This window comes from Melanostigma gelatinosum (assembly GCF_949748355.1).
Source record: "Melanostigma gelatinosum genome assembly, chromosome: 3".
NCBI lineage: Eukaryota > Metazoa > Chordata > Actinopteri > Perciformes > Zoarcidae > Melanostigma > Melanostigma gelatinosum.
The window spans coordinates 6,456,833-6,483,584 of NC_136636.1; the positions used below are offsets into that span (position 1 = coordinate 6,456,833).

Below are 26,752 nucleotides of genomic sequence, written 5' to 3' on the forward strand. Positions count from 1 at the left end.
AACAATAAACATCATCTAGTGCACAGTAGAATGCGGATGGTCCATTCGTTCCCTCTCTGCCTCTCCCTCCTGTGACAGCACAACAGCGGTAGAACACGCCAGTAAATCACGTCTCCTCCCGGCTGGCTGATGGGCTGATGGGCGGCTCGGCTCGCGCTGCCCGCCCTGTGGGTGTGTTTAAGGCAAACGGGCCTCTGCATCCACCTGCTAGCGCCTCCTCACAGTCAGGAGCGCGCAACTTTCCAGAGGAGCACACGCTGCGTGCCTGGACCTCTCTACACCGCGGGGACTTTGTTTTCAACTGCTTTTATTTATTTATTTCCACCCCCCCCCCCCCACGAGATGTTGATTGTGCTCGTGTGACGACGATATCTCCTCGCCTCGCGGTCTCGCGCAAGATTGTACTCGAGAAGCATTTTCGCTGTCTTTTTTTCATTTTCTTTTTTGATTCTCTTATTTGTGCTCTGACAAACTCCGGGGCCACGCAGTGTGCACAGGTACAGCCCGCCCTCCTGAGCAGGGACTGTCCACCGGCAGCAGCAGCAGCAGCAGCAGCAGCACCGGGATTTTCTATTGTTATTATTGATTTCAACTTGGAGACGAAAGTGACCGATCTGTTGGAATTGGTTTTGTTCAATGACTTGCAAGGTTGGATCTGAAGTTGTATTCGGAAAGCTGTAACAACAAGGTAAGCCTGATTGTGCTGTTGCGTTTTGCGTATTATTTTCTATTTAGCCTGCTTTATTATTGATGCTTTAAAAAAAGCTTACCTGTCTGCAGCTGCACGCTTCTTTATTTGGTATTTCTTATTGTATTATTTGCAGCATGTTCCAACGACTGTTTTCGCCTTTAAACATTTAAACAGAAATGGCTAATCATAATTATAATTTATACCAGATCAAAGCCTTACATGCATCATTATTACTGTCTTTTCAGTTTACCGTGCGCTCTAATACCACACCAGACTGTTTACAGTTCTGTCGTCCATGTGTGGCCAAGGCTGGCAGTCTGTCACACACAGATTACAGTCTCTATCATACAGCAACATTGAACCTATTTCTCGCATTTTCTCTTCACTGCTGAAGAACAATGTGATGGGAATATATAAACACAGCTTGATGTTGTTTTCATTGTCTTTTTTTTCTGAATTCATTCTGGGGGAGGAGGTTTTCTAGTCCTTTTGTTGTGAAATATGATGAATGATCTGTTGGTATTTATTGTCCTCTGTATAAACCAGCAGGATTCAGGAGAGGGTTATGTTGCCACCCACCTGACTTGCGGTTATTAGCTTTTGCCTTTCACTAGAAGTTCAATAGTTGCTTTAGATTTGCCCAACATGTGACGGTTAATAACTTGAGAGCATCAGTGGAGGGTGGGAAATCTTGTGTAGGTATGAAGCAGTTTGGACAAGTGTGACGGATTTAAATGATTCTCCATAAACCGCCCTTTTTTTGCAAAATGTAATTTATTTTCACGACTCACAATTACTTGAGATATGTTTAAAGTGAGGGGACTCTGTGTCTCTCAGTCTCATCTGGGACATTTTGCGAGCAGTGCCAGTGTTTGATTTCATCTGCGTGTGTGAAGTACTTGGCCTCTGTCTCAGAATAAACAGCTGGATGGTTAACAAATTGTCAGTAAACAACTAGGTTTAAACAGCTGGGCTTCGCTCATAAATCCTCCTCAGCCGGCCGGTCTGAGGACCCTTTGGCTCTGCGGACGTCTCCGAAAAGGTGCGTTTGAGATGGAGACCCGTTTCTAAATGTCCAGTGTTTGTTGTCGAAACATGCGGAGAAGAACTTCGTGTCCAATCAGTGAGGTCAGGTTGCTGTTTGGGGAATAGAGTGTGGTATAAAAAAAAAACAGTTCAACATGCAGACAAGTGGCAACATGGTAGAGATGATTAAATGGACCAAGAGTGGATTTGATGGAGGATGGCCAAGGGCCAGAGGTGGCCTGTTAGACAAGTCTTTTCTGATGATTTGTGACAGATGTGTGGATCATTGTGGATCATTGTGGTTGCTCCCTGGTGTCTATCATTCATTAACTGGGGACTTCATTGATGACCACCGCTGCATTGTTTGGAAGACTTGTTAAACTGTTCCAGTGAGCGTTTCAGCCCGTCATCGTTTGTAAACCCCTTTTAGCAAGAAGTTAATATTTTATTTTAGATTGCACCAATCACAACTGTTTCTCTTTCTCTAGTAAGCATGAGGTCGTGGTCTACAACTCGCTGTTAGGTGAAGCTGTAATTACAGAGCAGCACACACACACACGTATGGTGTCATGACGTAGGAATGTGTTTTGGGTGCGTGGAGAGGAGCAGAAGAAGAAAGGCTTCTCTTACTAGAGTCAGCGTCTTTCCATCAGTTTGTCACACACACACTCCGAAAAAAACAACAAGCATAATTCTTCCCAAATGGAAGTGCGCACACATCTCTTAAAGCTTGGCCCGTCTCCATTAGTTTTGTTGTGAAGCTCCCAGAGATCTGGCTGTAATCCCCACACCTCAGCGCTGCATCGCCAAAACTCACAGGGATCATGGGGCCCCTGGGAGCCATTTATTTGACACGTCACATAAACGAATTAAAGACTTATTGTGGCAGATTGTTGTTTTTTTTGCAGCTTAAGGTTGAGAACGCATCTTCTCTTCTCACGTGTTTGTTTTTGTCCCTGCAGAGATTTAAAAAAGAAAACATAAAACGCTCTTGGTGTGCCGCTGGAGGTTGGTCGACCATGCAGCTGGACGGTCTGTGGACGCTCCACGCCCTCCTGGCACTGTCCGGCCTGGCTCTCGGGAACCCATTGAGCAATGACCCTTTGGCCGCACCCCGCGTCTTCATCTCCTTCAAAGGTAGGAACCTGAACCTCATCCTCCACTCTTTTATTCCCACCTGCCTCTCGTTGCTGGTGCTCCGACTCTTCTAATTCTGTGCCGGTTTTCTGAACTCTCCTGTGTGTTGGCTCATTGTGTGGCTGATGACTTGACAGTAAACGGAGCGGTTGTGGCTTTGGTAAATGCTGAGGTTTTTTTGCAAGAGGAGGAACTCGCAGCATCCCCAGACTCTCGCGTTACACCGTGCAGCAGACCCGCAAACAAATCATGCAATTCTTATTTGCTGCCCCTTCCTCAGACCTCCAGGCGTTGTAATAACCACCAGATGCTTTCCACTGGCTGATATTGTACAAACAATTAAAAAACACAAGCAGCGGCTGAGCAGATGCCCATATTGAAGATATCGTGCGCTTCTTGTTCGCACTCCACTTGAAACAATATACATGATTATTGTTTTTGTCGATCAAAAGCGGCGTCTTTATCTTCAATTATCTTTAGTGTGGAATCCCTAAATTGGAGCCGCAGAGGGAGACGGGAAAATAAAGAGCATGTAATAACTCTGTGGACCATTATGTGATTATTCCCCCTGGTGAAGGCAGACGTGAGCTTTAGTGGGTTGTGTTTGTGCGTTCCAATAGCCGCACAGATTGGGTGAGATGGGTTGCCGGGGTTCCAGGGGGTGGGGGGGGGGGGGGGGAGTGAGAGGAAGGTATTATCAAGAGCAAATTGCCAGGATCAGCCAAGCAGAACGACGTCCCCGAGGCCTGTCCTGCTCGGAGATCAAGCCTTTTGATTAGCAGCCAGAGAGAAGGCGAAGGCGGGCGGGCGAGCGAGCAGCAGCGCCCCTGTTTGCTTTGCTTTCCATTTCCCAGCGCTCCCTAGTGCAAGTTGACTTAATTAAGTGGACTGGCACAGTTCATTGTCCAATGCGTTTTCTTGCTTTAATCAAGTGGGATTTACCACATCAGTGAACGCACATCCAGAGCTCAGCAGTTTTTAGATTTTTTTTTTATTTTCCAAATATCGTTTTCGTCAGTCCTCTCTACACAAACGCTGTGTTGTGTTCAGAGAGCTGTGCGTTGTTTTTTTGCCGCTGTTCTTTGGCTGACAAGCAAAGTGGGGAAAAAAAGAGCTCGGCTCTCCTGCTTACCTGTGTGTGTGTGTGTGTGTGTGTGTTTGCCTCTCCAGTCAATATGAATTTCACAGTCTACTGCTGCTGCCTCTCTCAGAGGAATGCACCCCCCTTCTCCATTCAATATTATGACTCTCTCTCCCTTAATTGCTTTTTGAGAGGCCCATGTGGTCCTTACCTTGGCGAGCCGGCTGCACTTCCCCTGATGCACCATGATGTGTTAAGTTTTTGCTTGAGCTGTTTGGGATTGCAGATTGCCTCCGAGCAGCAACTTCAGCGGAACACAGTTGCGACGACGAGCGTGGACAGATAAATGCAGGTTTTTTTATAATGAGGAAAAGAATGCGTTAATTATCAGTCCCCTGTTTGTTATTATGGATCGTTATGGCAGTGAGTCATGCTGTGAAGAAAAAGTTCAATTGCAGCCGTAAAGCCGCGTGTTTCTCCCAGCGTCGGGCTCAACACATGCTCCAAACTGATTAACTCGGTAGCTGAGGAGCGAGGTTCAGGGCCATGACCTCCATCTGGGAGGCCCTCACTTCCCTATTAAAGCAGGTAGAGTAAATCATGGGACCTAATTGCTTTGCTTGGCTTCATGCGGCGTGCACAGCTTTTATGACGGGGAGAACACCACCTTTCTGTGGAATTGAGTCAAAGTATTCAAATGATATGAGGGGCAAATACCTGTACACATTTCAATAAGATTAGAGTTCGTAACGTCTGAGGGATAAACCGTGGAAGTAGACTTTGTTCAGGCTTATCATGTTTTCTAGTAAGCTGACTTTGCAAAAAAGAAAGAAGTCTGCCTCCGCTCCGACAGCAGACGCATGATATTGGTAATCAATGTCTCATCTGACATTGATTACCAATGTCAAATGAGAACTGAGTGGTTGATAGAATGAGGAGAGGGAGCAAAGCAAATCCGCCGTAGATAACGAGTTGATATTTTAAGGTTAGTTGAGACAAGACTGCTGTCGCCAGCAAACCCCCCCCCCAAGACAGGAGTCGTATCAAATGGTCGAGCTGGAACTGCTGGGAATCTGTGTCAACACACACCCAAAGTCCATCACAACTCTTTCTTCTTCTTGAATCTGTTGAATGTAGGGCTGCAACTAAATATTCATTTAAATATAGATTAATGTGCCAATGGCTAATTCTTTTCTTGAAAAGTCAGAAAATCGTGAAAGATGTCTGTTTAGAATGTCCCACAGATCAAGGCGATGTATTCAGACTGCTTCTTTTATTCAACCAACAGTTCAAAAAACTAACTTTAAAGCATTGTTTGGACGTTTTGCTTGATAAAATCCTAAAATGGTTATTCAACGGTCAAAATACTTTAACGTCTTTGACTCATGGATTAATGAACTAGTCGTTGCGGAGGCTTTTTTTTTGTTTTTAATAATTTCTGTAAGTTCTCTTGAGCCATTTAAGTGTTGACATAAGTGAGCTTGATTGTTCTTTGTGTACAGGAGGGAAGTTAAAGTAAAGCCGTTCAAACGCAGTGCCGCCAAACCAGCCCATGTTTCAAAGCTGTCCATCAGTGAAGTGAAATACAGAATTAACATGTGAAAGGGTTGTGTGAGAGCATCGTCTCTCCGTGAGACTCCTAAGTCATGCAAGTGCCTTTGTGGCGTAAATCCGTTAAGAGGTCGAGTGATTTATATGTGCAGGGTCGTTGTATTTTAGATTCCTGCTGTTGTGTCACACTGTGAGGTACAGTTTCTGAACGGACAAAACACCCTCGGGGGACGTTTTGCCACGCAGAGTTTCGCAAAGAGTGCAACGTTGCTGCTGTTGGCCCACATCCCCTCCTTGACATATTTGAGTTCATGCATTACGAAGATCCCAATCTAAATCCATGCTTATGGCTCTGCTATTTCAGGCGCCATACCACACATAAACCTCTGCCTCATCTGGGCTGCCACGACTTAATTCACTCACAAAAAAACATCATTTTACTACAGCTCATTCAAAATCGAATCAAGGCGCTGCCCAAGCTTCATATGCAATTGTTTACATGGAAGAGCCAACCTGCAACTGGAAGCCTCTGGTGACATGTTGGAGCTCTTTAAAGAGGGGCTTTTCTCAGCCTGCTCAGATAAACAGACAGCAGGTAAACATTGGTTCAGAATAAACAGAGGCACAGGGTCAAGAATCTCCACCACTGTAAATTTGAAAAGCCACGCAGGCGTAATCTACTGCTGAGGGCGGAGCCGTGTCTTTTGCCACGAAGGCCGTGTGAGGATTAACACACTGCCCCTTTCGCCTTTTACTCACTTGGTGTTCATGACATTTGAAACGGCTGCTTTGACAACTACAGCAAATGGAATTATGCTTCGTCAGTACAAAGGAAGACTCCTTTAAATGCCACAACATCATAAGGATTTACAGCTCGCTCGCTGCCCTCCTCCCCACTACGTACGAGGCCAAATCCACACGGACGACACCAGAGTGTGGCTCAACTTTGCCACAATAACATACGAGCTCACCGACCGCCGCCGGGGCAGGCGGCGGTGAAAGGAAGCATCTCTGGCCCATCATTATTCCAGATATTTCTCATCTGCACGCCCTCCCGTGGAGGGCTAACAGCAGTCTCCTATTTTTACTCCTCAGCAAAGTGTTTAGTCTATATCGGGTGGGTGCGGGTGGGCGTGTGCGTTTGTGTGAGTGGGTGGCAGCGTAGAGGGTCAGAGACTCTCCTTTGGGGTTAAATGCTTGGCATTCTGGTATGTGTTGGCCCTTGTTATGCAGTAGTTATGTAGTTATGTTATGTAGTTATTTTTTTATTTTAATGAGCAGGAATAACAACAGATGAGGATTCAATTTGAAAACTTGTGCTAAAAAGCAGCTTAAAAGTGAGGTAGTTGTTTTGATGAGTCAACAGTTTGCTGTCAGTTCATCTCTGGGCTTGCCCCATCACTGCCGCCCTGTCACTTATGCTAGTAAATGTTTAAGCCGTTATTGCTGCCGTTGATACAATGCACTCCAGTGGCCACTTTCTTCTGTGCGTTCCAGAGGTACACATTGGTGGTCAGAGGTCAGAGGTCTCTTACGCTGTTATCAGCGCTGACCTGATTGGCTATGACAGCTTGCATTTTCCCAGGTTGGAGTCGAGTGTTTACTCGATATTGACTGTGTGTCTGAGCAACTATAATGTGGTTATGAAGTTGAATGCAACGTGATCATCACAGATAACTTCCTGTTTAGCCGCCATCTAATTCGCAGGAGACCTCAAACATACTGGCACACCTTCGCCCTAACTTTAATATCGCAGCGTTGGTGAAACATTAGCAGAAGCCGCGAAACCACTGCCCCAGTAGCCTGGCACCGCCGCTGATGTTCGACTGTGATCTCTAATTACTGTTGGTGAGGTCTGAGTCCATATATCCCCGCGGCAGCAAAGTAATGACTGACAAAGCATTGAAAACCACTGTTACTTTGGCCTGGTCCCAGACCTCAGCTTCCCTCCACAGCAGCTGAGCCAGGTTATATTTCGTGTAAAACTCTCCTCTCCCTCAGCAGGGACACACAGCAGTCATTTGCAGCACCGTGGTTAACCATTGAACACAGTCGGCAGGGTGGTGACGGCGTGCACTCTGCTGTGATCCAGCTTTCAGGAGTGTCACTATATTAGTCGGCTCCGGTTGGCTCGAAGCCATCCGTAAATGTGTATAACATTTGAAATATGACAGTGACGCAAAACGGAGGCTGTGGTGTTAGGTCTAGTCTGAGTTCCAGGATCAGTGTTAATCCTTCAATGTAGTGCACGTGACTTAATTAAGAATTGTGATCCCTTCTACCTAACGTGTGCGTGTTTGTTTGTGTCTGGGAGAACCCAATAGCACCTCCCCAAACTATATGGAGAGGAATGTGTGGCACATTTAACTGTGGATCACTGTGGATCAATGTAATGTCCGAAATTTTGACATGCATTTATCTCTTTGACAAAGCTAGGTTCTGAACGCATAGCTGTATATCTCAAACTTTCAAGGTGCTCTTCATTGCATTTTAATCAAAATCATGCAACTGTTGTGCTAAAATGATATGTGATCGTTAACAGGGCCGCGGTCCTCGTCCAAACTCGGGGCATGGATGATTATCTAGTCAGAGGTAAAAGGTTAAATATCTACATTATTATTAAATGTCGATATGTCCAATGGTTTCAGGTTGACAGGTCAGGAATCAGGGATCGATTAGCTATCTGCCTGTGAGCCGCTTTTACATCAATGTCCCCTATTGGGCAGATGACTGATGAGACCATGATTGCATTTTATTTCCGGACCAATTGGTACATTGTTTCCATTTAGAATACAAAGAAGATGACAACTGGAGAGAAAAAAAGGCGACAGTGCACTTTGGTATTAAAGCACGGCACCACTGGAATTGAATAAACATCTCTATGTGGATGTTATTTCAATGTGAGCTTCATACAGTTCTGAAACAAACTCATTGCATTTATTGCTTTTAAAGAAACCTCCACTCTATGCTAGGCGGCATAGCAATTGATCCACATCAAAGTTTTGCGTTTCATTTGAACATGTTCTCAACGCAGCAATAATACAAAGTATTTGCATTTAAATGGGGCACAAATTCGTCTCCATAAAGCTTCGCAATTCACCCTACAGTGTCCTAATCTGTCATCCATGTCCATCGATATTATAGAAGGCAGTACTGCGCCTATTCTCACCCCTCTCTCCCTGTCAGGTGTATGTGTGGGACGGACGTGTGATATTCCTCAAAAAAGACGAGCCTGTTGGTACCTTTCAGCACATTGCCCCTGGATCCAGCAGTAATCTCGTGTCCGTTGCTGATGCTGCCAGCTTCCCTTCTGCAAAAGAAAGTCGCGGTCACAGTGTCATCTCATTGCTGTGTCCGCCAACCATCAGTGCTGTCTGCGCCTCCCACCCGGCGCTGATGGAATATCTGTTTTATTCTCTCCTTCCCATGGTTGTTAAACGCACACACACACAACCCTTTCTTTATGACGGGCGATGAATCGAGTCATTGTGCTCGAGTGTTATAGAATAGGGCCACATTGGCACCTCGCTCAACCTGATTCTCAGGCCATATGGTGGTGAGGTCGTAAAAAGTATCGCAGGCGGTTTGGGTGGTCCTAATGTTTGATTAAAAAAGGAAATAGTAGCACTGCTTGTGTCCTAATTCTCCAACATCCGGCCAATTGGTGCTGGATGTATTGTATGTGTTAGCAGGTAACAAGGCTCATATACACCTCCGGGGGATTATTGTGGGCAAAGGGAAACTGAAGGTGACAAAGTGCCGTCCAAATATAGCGACTCATCTTTGGATGCTCGGTTTCCTGCCGCGGTTCTGTTTGTCTTCCCTCTTCTGCTCATTTCTCTTCCCCGTGGCACGGGAACGGCAGTAAATGCATGGGGGCCCGGGTTGTTTGGGATTCCTTGCGTGGAAGGCCTGCTCTCTTTTAGCGTCTGCAGAAAGAGGGATATGTTGTGTTGAGAGCGGGGTGTTCCCCTCTTTGGTCAGGGTTTCACCTGTGGAACAGCCTCCTGCGTCGGGTTACGGGCTCTGTCAGTGTCTGGCCTCCGCGGTGAAACCAAGATCGTCTCTCGAAAAGACTGAGGACCCAGTGTTGTCTGTTCGTCTTGTCTTTCACAGGCATGTTGTTGCATCTGTTGCCCCCCCCCCCCCCCCCCCTTCACCGGACCGGAAAATACCAGCCAAATTGTCCAGATACCGTGAATCACTTTCTCCCCACCGATGCAACATCTCCAATGTGTGTTTTTATTTATTTCATTTTTTTTACCAGCTTTACATGAAATGGCCAAAGCTACAGAACAATTACAAGTAGAGCAGAGCTGACGCAATTATGTCCGTCTAGTATATCTTATAACATGTTGGAGCTGTAAAAGATTCCACATGGTCAAACCCAACGAAGACGACAGTACTTGGCTATTTTTGTGCTATGGTAGCTGGAGACCATGTCATGGGAGCCCTCTCACATGCGATTGAACTCAATGAATCTTTTCAGTGATGTGGAGAAGGCTGTCACTCGCCATCTTTTGTTATTAGACCACCCCTTTGTTCAGGAAACTGTTAACACGTAACGATGCAGCGTTCTCAGGCTCGACATATTGCTCAATCTGAGCCTGCGACTTGGTATCTAGCACACCTGCCACGCTTCAAGGTTGGTTTCTTTTTTCTAGGTGGCATAATTAAGACTTCCTGTGGGATTTGGTGCCTTTTCTCACCTGTGAAAACAGGGCATTAGTGGGGACTGGATAAACAGGTTGAGGACTCAGACTGGCTTTATCTCTGCAGTGCCGCTGGGCCTGAACACTGTATATTCTTAGCGCTAGTGTTTCCCTTGTGGCAGATTAAGGTGTCGGGTACAATAATGGTCCAGGTGGATTAAACACTTTTGTGGATCCAGCTCACACCTGCACCCAAGTTTCATAAAAGGTTTATGCTTTAGAATGTGATCGACTTCTTTGTCTTCTTGCAGGGGTGATTTGTGCCCCATTCTCCACCATTTAGCTACTCAAAGATAACTTGTATTGTCTTACATCAGAAAAGGAAATGCCTTTAATGCAATTTGGTGCATGAAAATGTGAATGGTATTCAAGTTTTAGTCATCTTCCTTCCGGGCTTCGGCAGTTCTCTTGCTGCCCCCCCGTCAAAGTACTCCCTACTGTACAACTCCTCCAGAACTGGTCAAACTGCCTTGTCTTTCACCTCTGCAAATTCTCCCAGTATCACCTCCCTCTACTGGCTTCACTGGCTCCACTGGCTGTTCGTAGCTTGCTCGTATCATATTCAAAGCCCAGAGCTGGCATACCAGTCTTTGAAAGGATATGCACTCTCGTACTTCTACTCAACACACCGCCCCCTCCCTGCTCCACATAAGGTACAAGAAGACGCCCGGTTCGCTCTTTGCTACGAAAAGCCAAGTCATCACTTGTTCACTCTCGTTCCTACCTTCCGGCTCCCAAATGGCTCTAGCGCTCTGATCTGAACATGCAGAGTCACTCCCTTTCAGCGGTTGTAGGTTCTCTGAATCACATCGACGGTTTTGCTCACATTAGTTGCTCTCGAAAGACATTCTTACTGTGTCCTTAGATCCGATTGTCATGTATCTCACTTTTTTCGTAAATTGACAATCTGTTGTCAAATTGCAATGTTGTATATAGGCAAGTTGGCCTTTAATGTATGTTCTTCCTAACTAATATAAGAGTGCAAGTGCTTAAAGTGCATCTCCATTCACGTGTGGATCCCTGAAGACGTTAAGTATATGGGGGCTTTTCAGAAAGGTCAAGTGGGGGGGCCACGAGTCTGACTGAAGAGGTCAAGGCCGCTGCCCTCCCCTCTGATCTACAACCTCAACATAATTTCTCACCCTCTGTCAGTGGGGATTGAGTTTCAGATGCGTCTCGCTGCGTCAAAGACTCTGGCCCTCTGATGTGACCTCTCTTCTTTGAGGGCTACAGTAAATACACCGTGACTGAGACGGTGCACTGTACCGTAACCTCAGAATTAGGTGGAAAATAAACTGCGTGTCATTGGCAGATCACACACAAATGAAAGGCATTGCATTTTGCAAGCACTGCTGAATGTTTGCTCTGCAGACATATTGCACATACGCATTCAGACTGTGCATTCACCCTGCAAAAACGTAGACGCAAGTTGTTTGTTTCCAGTTGCCAACATTTGAACATTTTCTTCACTTGAAAAAAATGTGTCCAATGGGGATGATTTAGTGTACAAAATGGTTCAGTGTAAATTCCATCCCATCAGAATTAGTTGGGCTAAAAAAGTAAGAAGCATGTGTTTGGATCAGTGTCACAAGATTTTAAGGCAACCAAAAAGTATTATAGTTAAAGTTAAAAAGTTATTTACAGTTGACTTGCACTAAATCTTTGTTTTATGAAAGAACTACTGACTACAGAAGTTAAGGTAACATTGTGTCGTGCCAATCGTTACACATTCAAGTCAAGTCAATTTTATTTATAGCCCAACATCACAAATCTTTACAGCGCACAGACACCCTCTGTCCTTTTTGAGCCTCGCTTTATATCACAAAAAAAACCTTAAAAGGTGCAGTCGCATGCAAAACTTATATCCCCCTCCCATTTACTTCTATTCTATGCGAGTGCAGGGGGCGAAAATAACATTTTGCTCTCTTTGGCGAAGCAAATTCGCATCTTTCCATTCAGAGTCGTGCAGAGATCAACTTTGGTGAACTTTCAGACAAATATCACCTCGGCAGGCGATGGTCACTCGCTCAGTATGGACAACTCTTTTGACAAAATGATACATATAATGCATGAATGATGGTGACAAGTGGATTTAGTGAGTATTGAAACAGATATGAATGAATGAATGTGTAAGAAGAGACGCCATGCGTGTTCTGCGTGTGTGATATGTCGGGTTAATCAGTAGGTAATCGGTGCAGTTTGCTGCATCGATGAGGGCTCAGGTTACATATCTGATTTAAAATCTAAAACAGAGACTGATCAGAGCCAGACCTGGTGTAGTTTGGCTTTATGTTACGAGTTCAGAAAACTTCAGAACCTCAGTAGTTTTCACCAATATGTACTCAATATCAAGCCATATGTTTTGTTAGAAAGTCAGAGGAGAAGTAGTTTCCTGTTTAAGTTTACAGGCTCCACTGACCATTGTTTCAGAGTTCACTGAAGCGTGATGAGAGTAAATTGCAGTCAGCATTTCACACAACCCTCCGATTCCAATCCTTTCAGCACATTTGTGCGGGGACAAATGTGTTCCCACCTCCTCATCTCGTCAGTGATGAGGTCATATACTATTCCACTTTTGTAAGGGGGGGGAGGGCACTCAGGCATGTCACAATGCATGCACTTTGATGCCTTTGTAGTGGCGTGGTTTTGAAATGCTGATTTGGAGATTTCCAAATCAGCTGCCTGTTGGTGGAGTAGGTGTTTATTGCAATGTGTGGGGATGGACTCTCATTTACATCCATTGAGGCCGGGCCAGGGCCAGCGGTGACCCCCCGACAGGCATTTTTTTGTCAGCGGCCCATCCTTTCAGGCCCCCTCCTGCGACGGCGACAGCGCCGCCTCTTGATTGGTGGAGTGGAAAAGAGGAACCCTGGCATGTAACTCTCCTTGTTGTTGTTGTTGTTTGGCGTCGCCCACACACTCTTCCCCCTGTGAAGGTCCTTTAGCCGCAGGGGTTTTTGTGTAGGTTTGCCTCTTATTCACAGAAGTTCATACGCATTCTGGGAGACCTGGGGGTGGGCGTCAAACTGGCATTAGGCCTTTTTTTGAGAATGAATGCGCCGGCCAGCGTCCCGCAGGCCTTTCTCTGTGCTGCCTATAGATTTCTCAGTCCAGGTCCAAGGAGCACCACTGTGGAGCTATAAAGGAAGGACAGAGGCCCAGAATGGAGGTGAAAAATGAGGTCCTCGTATTGGAGGGAAAATGAAAGTCAAGAAGAGAATGTTTACATCCTCCGCTCCAGCCCGGCATGCTGCCAAACCAGTAGTGGGCCATGTGTTGCAATGTGAAAGCACAAGGATTACGAGTATTAGGGGTACTGTTCGTGAAACAGTTTGGTAATGCCCAAATGTTGCTTACTTTGTTCAATGACTCACCCCCCCCCCACCGTCTTTGATTCTCCCTGCTTGTCTCAGCAAGGACGTACACGCTCTTGAGCTCCTCTCATTGTTTTGTAAATCTTCAGCTGAGATGAGTGCGCTAAGTCTGTGTTTGACTTATTAACTCAGTTGCTTGTTTTCCTGCTCAAGCCTTCAATGGCGGGGGGGTTAATGAATACTTTATTGCCACTTTACTGTGTGGATCTTAGTGGAGGTATTTAATTTCGTCCCCCGAGGATGTCCTGTGGCGTTTCCCAGAGTTTCGGAGCAGCCTACTTTGCATTTCCTTTCTCCGAGAAGACAAACGGGTCCGGAATCCAAGATGAACCGCTCTGACAGACGAAGGGTGAGACCGAGAAAAGGGGGACAGAGAGAGGAAGAGATGGAGGCTTGGATTTCACTCCTACGTCTTTCCCTCCAAGCTCTGAATACATCCAAAGTCTCTCTCATGGGCCGCAGTGTGGATCAGGTTCTACCTCCACTTGTCTACCACCTTCCCAGTTTTGACGTGCTTATGTTTTACCTTCCAGGGTGGAAATTGAAGACAGCTAGGGTGCTCGCTGAGGAACGGAGTTGCAGAAGGCGTAGAAGAAGTTTGTTTCCAGGGTAGAAAGTCCCGTCAGTAACTGTACACTGTTGGACGTGCCCATATTCTGTCACTTAGCTGGAGTTCAGCTCCACTGGTGTGTAATCAGGCTGCCATCCATCCATTTGTCACCGTTGCGATTGTCTTCCTGCCGCCTTTGCTGCAAGAACAAACTTCCCAACTCCACCTCAGGGAATGACTGATGTCATCAGCCACCTTTGCAGTGTTTCCCCTCATCTGCTCATAACTCTGTCAGACTGAGCTCAGTAATGCAACTCAACTGTGACGAGTGTTTGCTATTTTAAAGGCCCGTAATTAGGCCAGTTAACCTTTTTTCCGTCATAGTGAGCGACCAGAGAGGGGTTCAAGGGGGTCCCAGCGGCCACCTCTGTCGCGTGTTGGACCTCGTAGTGAGGGATGGCTTTTAAATGGAGGCCTCCCTCCTATAAAATAAAGGCCCGAGCTAGTGAAACCAACCCGAGGGAATATTTAAAAGACTGGCAAAAGAGCAGTAATGAATAAGCAGGTCTTCCTGTTGTCTTAAACATGGAAGCAGCATTGAGTAAAGGTGATTGATCGTAACTAATTAGCGGTGGAGAGATAAATGGTGGTTATAGGTGAGATGCGGCGCTTTTAATGACACGCTGTGGGGATGGAATGCACTGTGAAATTAACTCTTCAGTGACACCATTGGGGCCGCCAGCCCACGGTGAAGCTCAGTCATGCGTTTGCGTTTGCGGGTTAATCTCCAAGGCACCTTCGGACTCATCGGCTTCGCAGGAGCATGTGGAAATAAGTCAAGTGAATTTGAGCTGGTTTTGACGATTAGTTTCCGAAAGAAACTAGAAATAAGACTTCTGTTGGGCTTGCACCTGTTGGGTGCGCTTAGTTAAAAATTGGATACTTGTTGCGTGTGACAGTGAGAGATCCGGCTGTTTGCGGTCATCAGGAACAATGCTGCTGTGATGCAAGTTGTCCTCTCACGTGCCCTCTCACCAGCAAGACGTTTTGTTTCAAGGGGATGAACTCTGCATGAAAAAACAAAACTACCGTAACTTAGAAGTATATTTATGATGAGAATTTGCATGGTTGGAAGAAAAAACAGGAGCGTCTTCTTGATGGAGCAGCAGTACAAGAAAGCCCACTGAAATTAAACCAACACGGAAGCATACGCCATGTTCTTTTTTAAATGGTGTGCTGTTTGAGTTGTGTAATATCAGCTTGCTATTTTCACCCTGTCAAAACATGGCAGGAAGAAAATCCTCCCCCAAGATCCAAGTTGTGTCAAGTTCTAAAATAACTGGCAGACACCGGAATCGCTGATAGATGCAGCGATGAATCTTCTCACAGCTGGGGCTGTTCATCTCTCTTAGTTTAACACGTACCCCAGCTCTCTCTCTCTCTCTCTCTCTCTCTCTCTCTCTCTCTCTCTCTCTCTCTCTCTCTCTCTCTCTCTCTCTCTCTCTCTCTCTCTCTCTCTCTCTCTCTCTCTTAGCAACGTGCTTCCGCAGCTTGGCAATGTTTGTCTCTTGAGATGTGGAGAACGTTCACTTTCATGCGTTAACCAGAGGGGATGCTCTGAAAAGAGCTGTCATGACCCGGGACAATCATTGACGCACCTGATAGTTTACCTGTCAAAAAGTTTTGTCTCCTTTTTAATTCTCTTTAATTTGTTGAGATGAATGCTTTCATGTGATACCAAATGTGTGTTGATAAGCCTGTGGACATGATCATACTTTTGTCAGCGGTGGGTGTGTCTCACGTAAGATCATAAAATATGGCTCTCAAAGCAAAGCAATCCCATTTGATTAAATGCCATTCCCGCAGGAGATGAAAGATACGAGAGCTAAGTGTACCATAAGGTCTTTATTTTCTCTAATTTGGCACAGCATTGATTAAATCAGATGTTCGGATGAGCAGAAGAGATAAATGCTATGAAGGGAAGTGCTACTGTTAAATGCTCCATTTCAGAGGAACCTGAAGCCGCAGCCTCGGCGCAGACTTCATCCTTCACATGCTTGTTAGGAAATAAAAAGGCCTTGATGTTGATTGTGATGAATATCTGAAGAAACGTGTCCTTGCCGGCAATACATCATTGTTAACCTCACTGGGCTGTGGAGTGAGCCGATATTTACGACTTATCTCTCCTTTATGTCAGGAAAACTGTGGCTGTGAAAGCTCTGCATTATCATATGATGGAGAGTAAAGTGTGGTTTGTACAAACAGTGATAATATACTGCATGTCTTTTTTGGATCGTTTCAATATTGCATGTCTCACTACAAATTGCATGCACATTACTGCTGACAATTATCCAAATTATGGTGTGTTTTTTAGATTTCATCCACCGATGTCAGTGTGGGGCGAACATTAACTTGTTTTATGTCATGCAAGCTATGATTTTAGTCAAAATTATTACAATTTAATTGTTGATATAGTTGGGAGTTATGAATAAAGTCTGTGTTTGCATATATTTGGTCCAGAAGTTGGAGGTTTTATTCAGTATTGTCTTTGCTGTAATTGTTTAAGCAAGTACCCAGCTTGTTAGTTATATTTTCAAACAGAAATGAATGAAAACCTGCTTGGAAGTAAACAAAATCGAATAACCTGTAGTGTGTTTTGGTGATGAAAAAAAGATGCAACGGGCTAAAATAACCCAAAGCACCCTCCAATGGGGATGAACACCAATTAATCTCCCACTGTTCCCAGTGGTGATGTACTGTAGTTAATCACACGTTATTCCCAAATATTTTCTTTGCAGTGAACTCTCTCTGGCTGAGATACAAGCCATACATCTCTGACGAATAGTGGACATTCTCACTATAATCTTGCCCGGGGAAGCAGATTACTCTCTCCTCTGTTTTGACTTGTCTCGCTTAATTGCCGTGTCAATTAAAATGTGTTTTTTTCAGAGACATAATGTGGGCATGGCAGGGCCTGTGAGGATCTTGGGAGGCTCTGTCTTGTTCACAGCTGTGGCTGGCGTGCAGTGTTGATGCAGCCAAAGACGGGCTTCAGGTGCGTTTTCCTGTCCAAATGAGGTTAACATATCTTTCTCACATAGTGTAAACAGAGGGGCACCGTCATCATGATGTAAATGCAGAGTGAGATAACGCTCAGATGGAAGTGCTGTTGATTTAGGGAGTGTAGATCTACTGTCAAGAAAGATGGATGTTTTTTGGAAAATGTCCAAGATGGAGCAATTCTTTGCAAATTGATAATAAAATGAATGGATGAAGCCACTTACAGGCTTAAAGTTTGCAATTTAACTTTAAGCCTGCTTATTGAAAGTGATTTGAAAAATGATCATATGGTTTACTGTGCATCAATGGGGGCCAATGATAACATGCCATATTAACTGCTAACAAATTGGAGCAGAGTTTTGTTCTGTTTGGCAGAGCGTAACAAATCTATCAATGGTGCCTCGTGGGACAAGATGGACTCGAACCGTCTCATTCCAAATTGAGGGTTAATTGCTGCGGGGCCGCGGAACAGTGTGAGAACGAGGCAGTTCCCTCCATAGTGTTGGGTCTTTGGTACAAAAACAATGCCAAATTGGACCAGGGGCGTAAATTGGGGGGGGCCAATGGCCCTTCCCCACTTCCTTCCCCCTACTTCTGACGCCCTTGCTCGGACAACATTCATCTCCAAACTCTGCCTTCATGTTGATCGCAACTACAAACCTTTAAAATGTTGTGACTGCATCTTACATGTTTGCAACGCTATCACAGTCACATCTGTCAAAACGGCCTCTGCGGTAGTTCCTGCTAGTGTCTCCAGGACCACATTTTACCATGATGATAAGCACGAACATGCAGCTTCTAAAGTGGAGAATCTCAAGCTTCAGACAAAATTTCTACACAATCATAAATCGTTCCAAAGTAACCTACTGTTTTGTAGAAACTTGTCCAGCGTAGCATTGATGATAGGCTTTTAAGGGTTGAAGCCTTAAGCCTAAAGTTGGATTTAGATTGGTTTGTGAGGGGCTACGGCGCAGCTACGATCCACGTCTACCTGCGCCGTCTCCATAGAAAGGCCTACAGCTTCCTCAGAAATGTAACTACAAGTTGGGGGCTCCAACCTGAGTTGTAGACATAAAGTATTGATTAACTTCTTCTTTGCAGCAACACACATCTAGCAAAGCCATCTTCTCTGCACGCCTTCTGCGATAACCATTCTCGATCACAATTAATGAAACGGAGGAAAGAAGGAGGATCATTTTAATGCCACCTACCTTGGTGGATGACTTTCCAAAGGTATAAGATTCCACTAGCAGTTAAAACTGTTGTGCAGTGTTTTGACAACTGATAAACCTTCAAACTCCTGGCTGCATCACTCAGACAGAACTTCCTAGATCATATTTAATCTTCTCCATACCTGTAGCAACACGCCCCCACCAACACTTTTTTCTGTTTCTGTTTGTGTTTACACAATGCTATTTCTGGTCTGAACACCCACTAAGGTCTCAGCTCCAAAGAGGAGCCCTCAAGGTCCATCAAACTGGGATAAAGTGGAGATAACGGCAATTATCTCAGTTACACGTTTCTCTCGCTGAAAAAACTTTTGGGCCCAGGAGGCCTCCTCCCCACTGGTTTCTTGTCTTTACCATCTCGGAATTCACTCTGAACAAAAGCTGCATTTTAGCCACTTTGCAATCTATACTTCCGACCTCTCCCGTAACTCATTACCCGCTGCCAGAACTGCTCAAGAGGAGGGCTGCAGGGTCACAGAGTAGGATATCCTGCCTGTCAGTCAAATGTCAGGGCTGTCAGGTGTATGCCGCTGTTGCAGATTTAAACCCAAGTAGGGGAAAGACGGACTAGTCATTAAAATCAGAAAACGGCGCAGAGGCCGAGGTTTTGATTTTTGCCAAAAGCTCAGTATATTTCCACAGCTGTCAAACTGTCTTTATGTCTGCTGCCATGTGTGGATGTCACCTCAGGCACGACGGGTTTCCTCTGGGTTGATGAGGAAGAGGGATGAAGACGGGGGGGACAGAGGTGAGGAGTTGTGGGGGGAGACGTGCTTGGCTCATCTTTTCTAAAAGTGTTTTCTTTATGTAGACCCAGTGCCGACCCCGGGGCTTTTGGGATTCATATTGGGACCAGTGGATGGCTGCAAAGGAATTTGATCAAATTAAGAGTTTCTGCACACACACACAGGTTGTTTTTAAGGAAATGTATGCAGGGGCGACACCACTCTTCCTCCCACTCCAGTGACCCTGAAGGAATATAGAATTGAAAATGGGAGAATTAATTAAATGGACGGTGATTTGGGCGGCATTTATGGCTACTATACGAGGAACTTTCATCTTTTTTTGTTGATTTTGGCGGTCCCTGTGGACCAAAGCAGTAGTGTTTCTGAGCAACAGAGTCGCTTTAAGTTGGTTTGTACTCGCCGTAGTGACGTTGGCATGAGGTGAATGCGCCAGAAAATGATGTAACCACGACCAGCGCATCGTGAACAAAGCCTCCACAAGTTGTTGCGGCACTTGGTCATGCACGTCTTGCAGGTTTTCAGACATGACTGTCACAAATAGTTCACTGATTAAAGCACGATCAACACGTTGGAGAATTTTACAAAGGTCAACTCGGTTTTAAATGCTTTAGATACTGGAGGTCTTAGTGTATATTTTGCCAGCCAAATCAAATTGTTTACAGGATTTTCAACTTTGCTTTTTTTTATAATGCATTTAATACTTGACTCTTTTCTTTACAGGGCTTATGACGGCCATAAAGTAGTCTGTGAATGTAAGATATGGCTTTTCAGCGATTTCAAATTCCTCCTCGGCTTTGTGGCGGTTGGTTTGTGGCGCTTTGCCGGTTACACTAGTTCTCTTCTTGCTTCTTCACAAACCCTTTTGTTTGTACGCCCTTTGGTGTTTCAGAGAATAATGCAACGAACGGCGTCTTGAGCATGAATGCCTTTTTGCGTGCTCGTAGCTCGTGCGCCATCTGCGGGGGGCAGAGTATAAGCGAAGCTTGAAAAGTATAAACGAAACTTGTTGGCTCATAAGCAGTTAAAAGTTCCTCATAGTAACTTTAACAGGTTGAACGCACACCCATCATACAGCCTACTGTGTTCATAGTTACGGTTGTTCGTTACTTACTTTCAGACTGTAATCTTCGTAGCACTGACCAACAGTGAAAGTAGCCATGGTCATCAATTGTCGTACAGTGAACATTTAGACTTTTCATTTGCTCTTCTCCTCTTGTCTGCCCTCCCCTCCCACTTGCTGCATTCTGCTGTCATGCCAGCCTCAGAAGTTATAAATGACTTTGGATTTGTGAGCCTTTCATGGGTTTGTGTAAGGGAGTCCCTTTGTAGGCTTCAAATGTTTAGGGTCAAAGCAAGGCTATCATACACCCAGAAGAATTATGGACGTGTGAAGTGCGAGTTTGTTGTTGAAATGATAAAGGGAAGTCCCAGAGGGACGGTATATCATACCACTCCAAAAAACAACAGAAGGGCTGTCAGAGGGAGTGTGGAGCTGTCAAATAAGGAGGGCGAGTGTTCAGAAAGATACGTGAAGGTTTTTTTCCCCCACCTGGTTGTAGTGCAACACTACTGGGAAGCTGCAGCGCTGACCTCTAAGTGCACTCAGTCTCCCGGAGAGATGGCAGCCTGTGACAGACCATGATGCCGCTCCATTAGCTGAGATAAGGCAGGCAGGGATTGAGAAGCTCAGATCAATGAGTCATTATGGGGAGTGCAGAGCTCCGGCCGCGTACGCTGCCAGAGCGGGATGCTTACAGTCGTGGCTTAGCGGCAACGCGGCCCAGCAATCCCTCAGCCGCTTCCCACCATCCTGCGGCGAGGCCATCCTGGAAGAAAAACCCAGCAGGATTTTCTCCGGATTAACGGTTGATTCCATGTCAAATATCCTATCCATGAATGACGAGACGTGGGCATCAACCTTTTGACCTGACACATTTCAGATTGCCAGACCAGAGAGTTTTGGTTTGCTTTCATTTTGTCTTCCAAAGACGTTTGGCCAGCTATAGAAATATATATATATATATTTTTTTACAACCTGTCTGATTGTGTTTGTTGCCCGTTTTAGACTTATTTTTAGCAATGAATTGATCCAAAACTACAGAAATAATGATACACTCAATAGTTGTCGTAAATACATGATCCTATGATCTGTATACCGTTTCTTTATCCCTCTCTGGCACAATTTGTGGTAGTGACAAGCTTTTCATAGCAGGGAGGTCACTGTTGAACTCTTATAATGCCTCTCACAATGTGTTTAGTGTTCATAACGAATTTAGGATGCACTCTCAACAGCGACGTCACCAAGAGAGTGGACAATGGCCACTTGTTTGCGGTCATCATGGTTGGCCAACGCCATCCTTACACGCTGGTCTGTTGTGTCGACCCCTTAAAGATGCAGGAAACACTTTTAATACAGATTAAGTGTGTGTGTTTATTTTAGAAATACATGTGCCGGTGCAGTTTGATGGGATGTGGCACGGAGACCCCTCCCTTTCCCAACCCCCCTGCATAGGCTTCCCAGCTACAATCTTCCCTGGGGCTCAGCGCTCCCCTAATAGCCAGTCCTCTGTGTTACTCTCTCACTACATTGAGGCTGATATTGATCAAACTTGAAAGGGGAGCCCTTAAGTGAATGTGTAAAAAGTCCCGGTAATCAATGATTGACAGTTGGCATTTCGCTCATCAAGGTCACTTTGCCAATTTCAGCGCATAGAAGAGCTGCGAGGCAATCAAGTGACAAGGAGGGTTTGTTTTCTTCTTGGTTTCTCTTCAGATTTTGCGGTACCAGAGAGGGAGGTCGAACTGAGAGAACGACTTTCAATCTCTGTCGTACTAAAGCTCCAAGAAGAGCAGGACAGAGCACGGCTGAAAGGGGAAACGGGGAAGATCGATCTTTGTGCCACTGGCATATAGGAACCCGGGTAGACATAATGCTGTTTCAGTCCGCCATCACAGCTGGAGCCAATGGAACTAGGACACAGCCACAGTACTGTTTTTTGTGCATTTCCGAATGAGTAAATCACATCTTAGAGTGTGTTATTCTAAGCCATTCGATTCCTGCACTATATACGAGTTGAAAAGAAGACGTATAGCCCTGTAGTCGGAGCCCAGCCAAGACAACCTGTGGAGTGGCATTTCACCCCAAAAAGTTACTGTACAGCACCTGAACTCTCTAAATACATTTTGACAAGCACATTTCCTCTTGATGTGTTTCTATAAAAGCTAGTGACTAAATGAGGCCCTGCTGGGCCATCAGAGAAAAGTCAGACCCATCAGGTTCACCACTTACGAGCGCCTTATTTAAGATTACACGTCTGCATTGCTCCCGGTGCAGATAGGCAGCAGAGTTTTGTTCGCAAAGGTCCCACCTCTTCGGATTAATTCCGCTTGGCTGGGAATGTGAGAAAACAGGCGAAGCCTCTCCTTGATTTAGAAAACATATTGCCCAAGTTGGGAAAGAAATGAAGTGTTTATGGTGAGGTTTTAAAGAGGCCGTACTGAGGGGGGTTTGAAGGAAGAGAACGAGGATGCTTTGGCTGCGCGTCTCTTTTTCCTCTCCTTGGGCTGAGGTTTTGGTCAACATTGCCAAAGCAAACACCTCGGTGTTCCACCTCAGAGGAACCAATATGAACCTTTCACACACTTCTTGCTTTCCGCACCGTCCATCTGGATTTCCCTCATTTCGTTTTAGTTTGCTTGCTGGTTTTGCAATTGCAGAGGAACTGGACACTTTGAATTTGTATCGCTACAGCATTGTTGCATGTCATGATGACATTGTGTTTAAATTCCTCCAGCTGCCTCATGTCTAAACCAACAGGGTCACACTTGTTGTGTGCGAGATGCTTAACTTGTGTGTGTACGTGTGCATGCTATGCATATTATCTGTGTGTGTGTGTGTGAGAGACAGGGATGAGGTCCACACACACACATATCTCTCTCACCCACTCTGTCTGCCTCTCATTCCATCCATCTCCTGCAGTTATCGGGCTGATTGTATCACCCTGTTAGCTGCAGGGAGATTACCAGTGACAAACTGGGAAAGCTAAATCGGCTTGGTAAACTCGCTGAACCTGCAACCCCCCGATCCCACTATCTCTTAACACCACCTTACATGGGCATAGAGCCTGGTTGGCCAAAATAACAGTCTTTAAACAGATAACGCTCTGAGGAACTATCGATGTGAAGTTGGGATTTAAAATCAGACGTATGTAATGTACTCATACTCAAACTCATATCGTGCATATTGCTTGAATTAAATGAAATGGACTTTGGCGATAACAATTGCCATTTGGATCAAACTCCAAATGTTCCAAAACTCTGGATTATAGTTTTAATGTTCTTATTTTTTTACAAGCTTTAATAAAAAGAAACTACTAAAACGACCCAGAAACAACCAGTTGGTAAATTGGAAACAACCTCTCAGAGTAGATTGATTCCTCACGTCTTAAGGGAACCTATTATCTCGTTCTGCCTCCAAAAGAGGATAAGGTTGCAGAGCCTTAGAAGGCCCTTTAAAAACGGCCGCAGGTTTACCGGCAGCAGGCTTACAGCAGAGAGAGCGCGATGGAATCCTTGACTTTTGCTCTTCACTGTCTTTTGGTAACCTTTGGACGTGTCTCCTTTAGCGGCAACAGAACTGTGCTGGTTCAGAAGGGTTTAGCGAAGGATTATGTTTGAACAGAGCCAGTTCGAACGACGTGTCGGAAAACGACATGTGTTTATAGCTGTTCCAAACGGCCACACTGGCAGGAGCGAGTCTGTCCTGCTGTTGTGTTAGACAAGAAGACCATTTCTGGTTTCCCCTTGGCTGGCGGACCCAGCAAGGCAGCGGCAGCCGAAAACACAAAGCTGTTTATAGAAGGGCTAATCGCCTTAATTTCAGATGAGCGCCCTTTGACTAGAGAGAGTAATTGATGAGGCAAAATGCGATGACTCTGCTGACATACGCGTGGAAATATGGGATTTGTCTTCTAATCCCACTTCCTGTCCCCGAGGCCTGGGAATCAGGGGCGCATCGGAACTCGACTGATCGCCTGCCTCTGTTCAAAGAAGAGGGATGAACGAGAGGGATGCCCCATTAGCCTCCTGCTTCCGTCAACATCATCTGCCTCTTGTCAAGTATCACGATATGAGTGACGGTGACAAGGCCGTAGAATGATAGGCCGGAGAAACTTTCCATGGCATATAAAATGGTAAAGGCCTCCATGGCCCAAGACACACTCGTTGCTTTGCAGAAAATAGCATGCCAACATGTATTCCTGGTCACTGGGCTGGAGGAACAGGAAGATAAGCTCTGAGGTTGCACCACATGCATCTACTCTGGACTGAAGGAGCAGCGGGAGCCTGGTGGGAGGAAGAGACCTGGAGCAGAGCCACAATGGCTGCTGTCACAATCTGTTCTGCCTTCCTGTCATTATAAGGAAAGGGGGCTAGAACAACTGGCCTCCCACACTGTGACCCCACACAGCTCCAACAAATAAGGCTTTCATAGCCATAGGGCACGATAGTGGGCCACTGTTGTCACATACATTAGGTTGCTATATCCTGTGTCTGTTCAATTGTAAATCTCCCACTGGCCTGTCAGGATGCACCTGAGAGACACACAAATCTATTGTCGCATCGCGGCAGTTTTCTCACTGGTGGATTATAGCTGCCAAGAAAGCCTTTTCTTTAAATTCGCTGTTTTCAAGGACAATCTCTTGCTCCGTTGTTACAAATAAAACCTGATTTGGATGGAAACTACTTGGACTTTGGAGGATGCAGACATTCTTCACCAGAGCACAGCGTGGAAGACAGTCAACATGAAGTTAATGAGGAAAAAGAGAATTGAAAACCTCAGCTTGAAGTCAGCCTGTGGCTGCTTTAAAACAAATGCATTTTTGATGCCTTTTGATGCAATTTGTTATGTCTAGCAGTTGACATTAGCAGAAGATATTCTGTGTCAAACCAGAAATGTCAACATTTAATGATATGTATGAGTGTCATTCATGATGAAAAGTACATGTTTTTCCATGGAAACCCCTGAGCGGGCTCTTACAAAAGGAAGCTTGCTGAAATGTGACAACAGCTTTCGTAAGTTTGGATACAACTAAACTTAGAGACTGAATTTGTGTTATAAAGAGCTACGAGGCCGCAGATCAATCCTGTTTTAATGAACTACTGTCCTTAACTAATTGTTCAGTCTGTCTCCCTGATGTAGTCTAGTTCTTTGTTTGGTACAGCAAAGCAGGGTTTCAGTATTTGCTCCTTCTAACTTTCCCATAATGTGTAAGACTGCTCCATTTTCACTAGCCTTAACATTTTACAGAGAGAGGGAGACTGAGAGAGATCCATCTTCATTACAACCAGTCTGTTCTGGTCTTGTAGCTGACTGTTTCTCCCAGCTGACCACACGTCCTCTGGAAGCAGACAGCAGAACCAGAGTTGCTAGAGTGTGTCCCTGGCCCTGAGTTTGTCCGCTATGTGGGGATTATAGTCAGACAGTATGGTTGAGACATGCCAGGTAAAGATAAGGGAGGGTAAAGGTAACAGAGCTCTCAGTCGGGGCTTTATGTTTAGTCTTTGTGGCTGCTCCCCCAAAAGTTCTCCTGCTAATTCTGCAGCGCTGCTACGTTTGTTTCTCTGATGCGAACACTTCAGTGCATGCTTGCCTGCCGTGCCTCCTCTGGCTTCTGTACTAAATCAGCATTAAAATGGATTTAGCAGGCTAAACAAGGAGGTATGCGCATAGTGTAACTGTGGCTGGACAGATACCATATACCAGTGATTCATTGGGTCGCGGGTTGTAGTAACTCACATGTGGATCTCCACTGAGCTGGAACTCAGGGCTGGGAAGTGTTAGAGTGATGGCAGAGAGATTGAAACCCTGAGCCCAGTGAGTCATTCTCAACATGCTCTCTCTCTCTCTCTCTCTCCTTCTTTCTTTCTTTTACCCCTGTTGAACACAGGCTCTTTGCGATTCTGGACAAGCCATCCAGTAATGCCACTTTACCCCAGGCAATCCCTGTTTCCTGATTCCACGCAGGCTGTGGAGAGATAACCCTGACCCTGAGCTAATCCCAGATTAAACCAGAACATAAAGCATTGCCACTGCTGCCCAGCGGCCTCTGACCTCCTCGAGTCTCCTGGCCCGGGCTGCAGAAGCCCTGCTGACTAGCATTTGCAGAAAGCAGGTTTCAACCCAGCGCAGGTTTGGGGCGTTTGTATACCATTTGAAATATTCTAAAGAGCACAGATTGCTTTAGATGGACACAGTAACTTGTAGTCCCCTTTTGACTGAAAAATGCAATCGGTTCACAAAAACAGTCGGTACGAAGAAGTTGCAGAGGGATCGAAGGGATTGACATGTGGGATGGGAACGGGGCAAGATGTGTCACCGCTGAGCTGGAGACTGTTTTTATAAAAACACACGTCAGTTAAAACAGAGACATGTATTTCTCTCGCGGGAGGATCTCCTTCCCTACTAGTTCTACACATTTTACATCCTCCTCAGATGGATCTCCGCCTTCATACGTTTTTGCAAAGATTGAGGGAAAAAGGTGTTCGTTTGTTTGGAGAGGGGTCCGACGGGTTTTGGTCATAGATTCAGAATCTCC

General features: G+C 45.4%; 1 protein-coding gene across 5 annotated transcripts in view; it reads left to right on the top strand.

Moving 5' to 3' along the window:
* Positions 1–247: 247 nt before the first annotated feature.
* Positions 248–26,752, top strand: part of LOC306775258 (semaphorin-3F-like) — a 57,732-nt gene continuing 31,227 nt past the window's right edge. For 4 of the 5 annotated variants that reach the window (XM_079265575.1, XM_079265574.1, XM_079265577.1 and 1 more), the window contains exons 1-2: positions 248–688; positions 2,680–2,854. In XM_079265575.1, the coding sequence (XP_079121701.1) occupies positions 2,737–2,854 (118 nt within the window). In that variant the 5' untranslated portion in view covers positions 248–688; positions 2,680–2,736. Of the gene's footprint in view, positions 689–2,679; positions 2,855–13,791; positions 13,922–26,752 lie in introns of those variants that run through there. The other variant, XM_079265578.1, reaches the window with a different exon arrangement.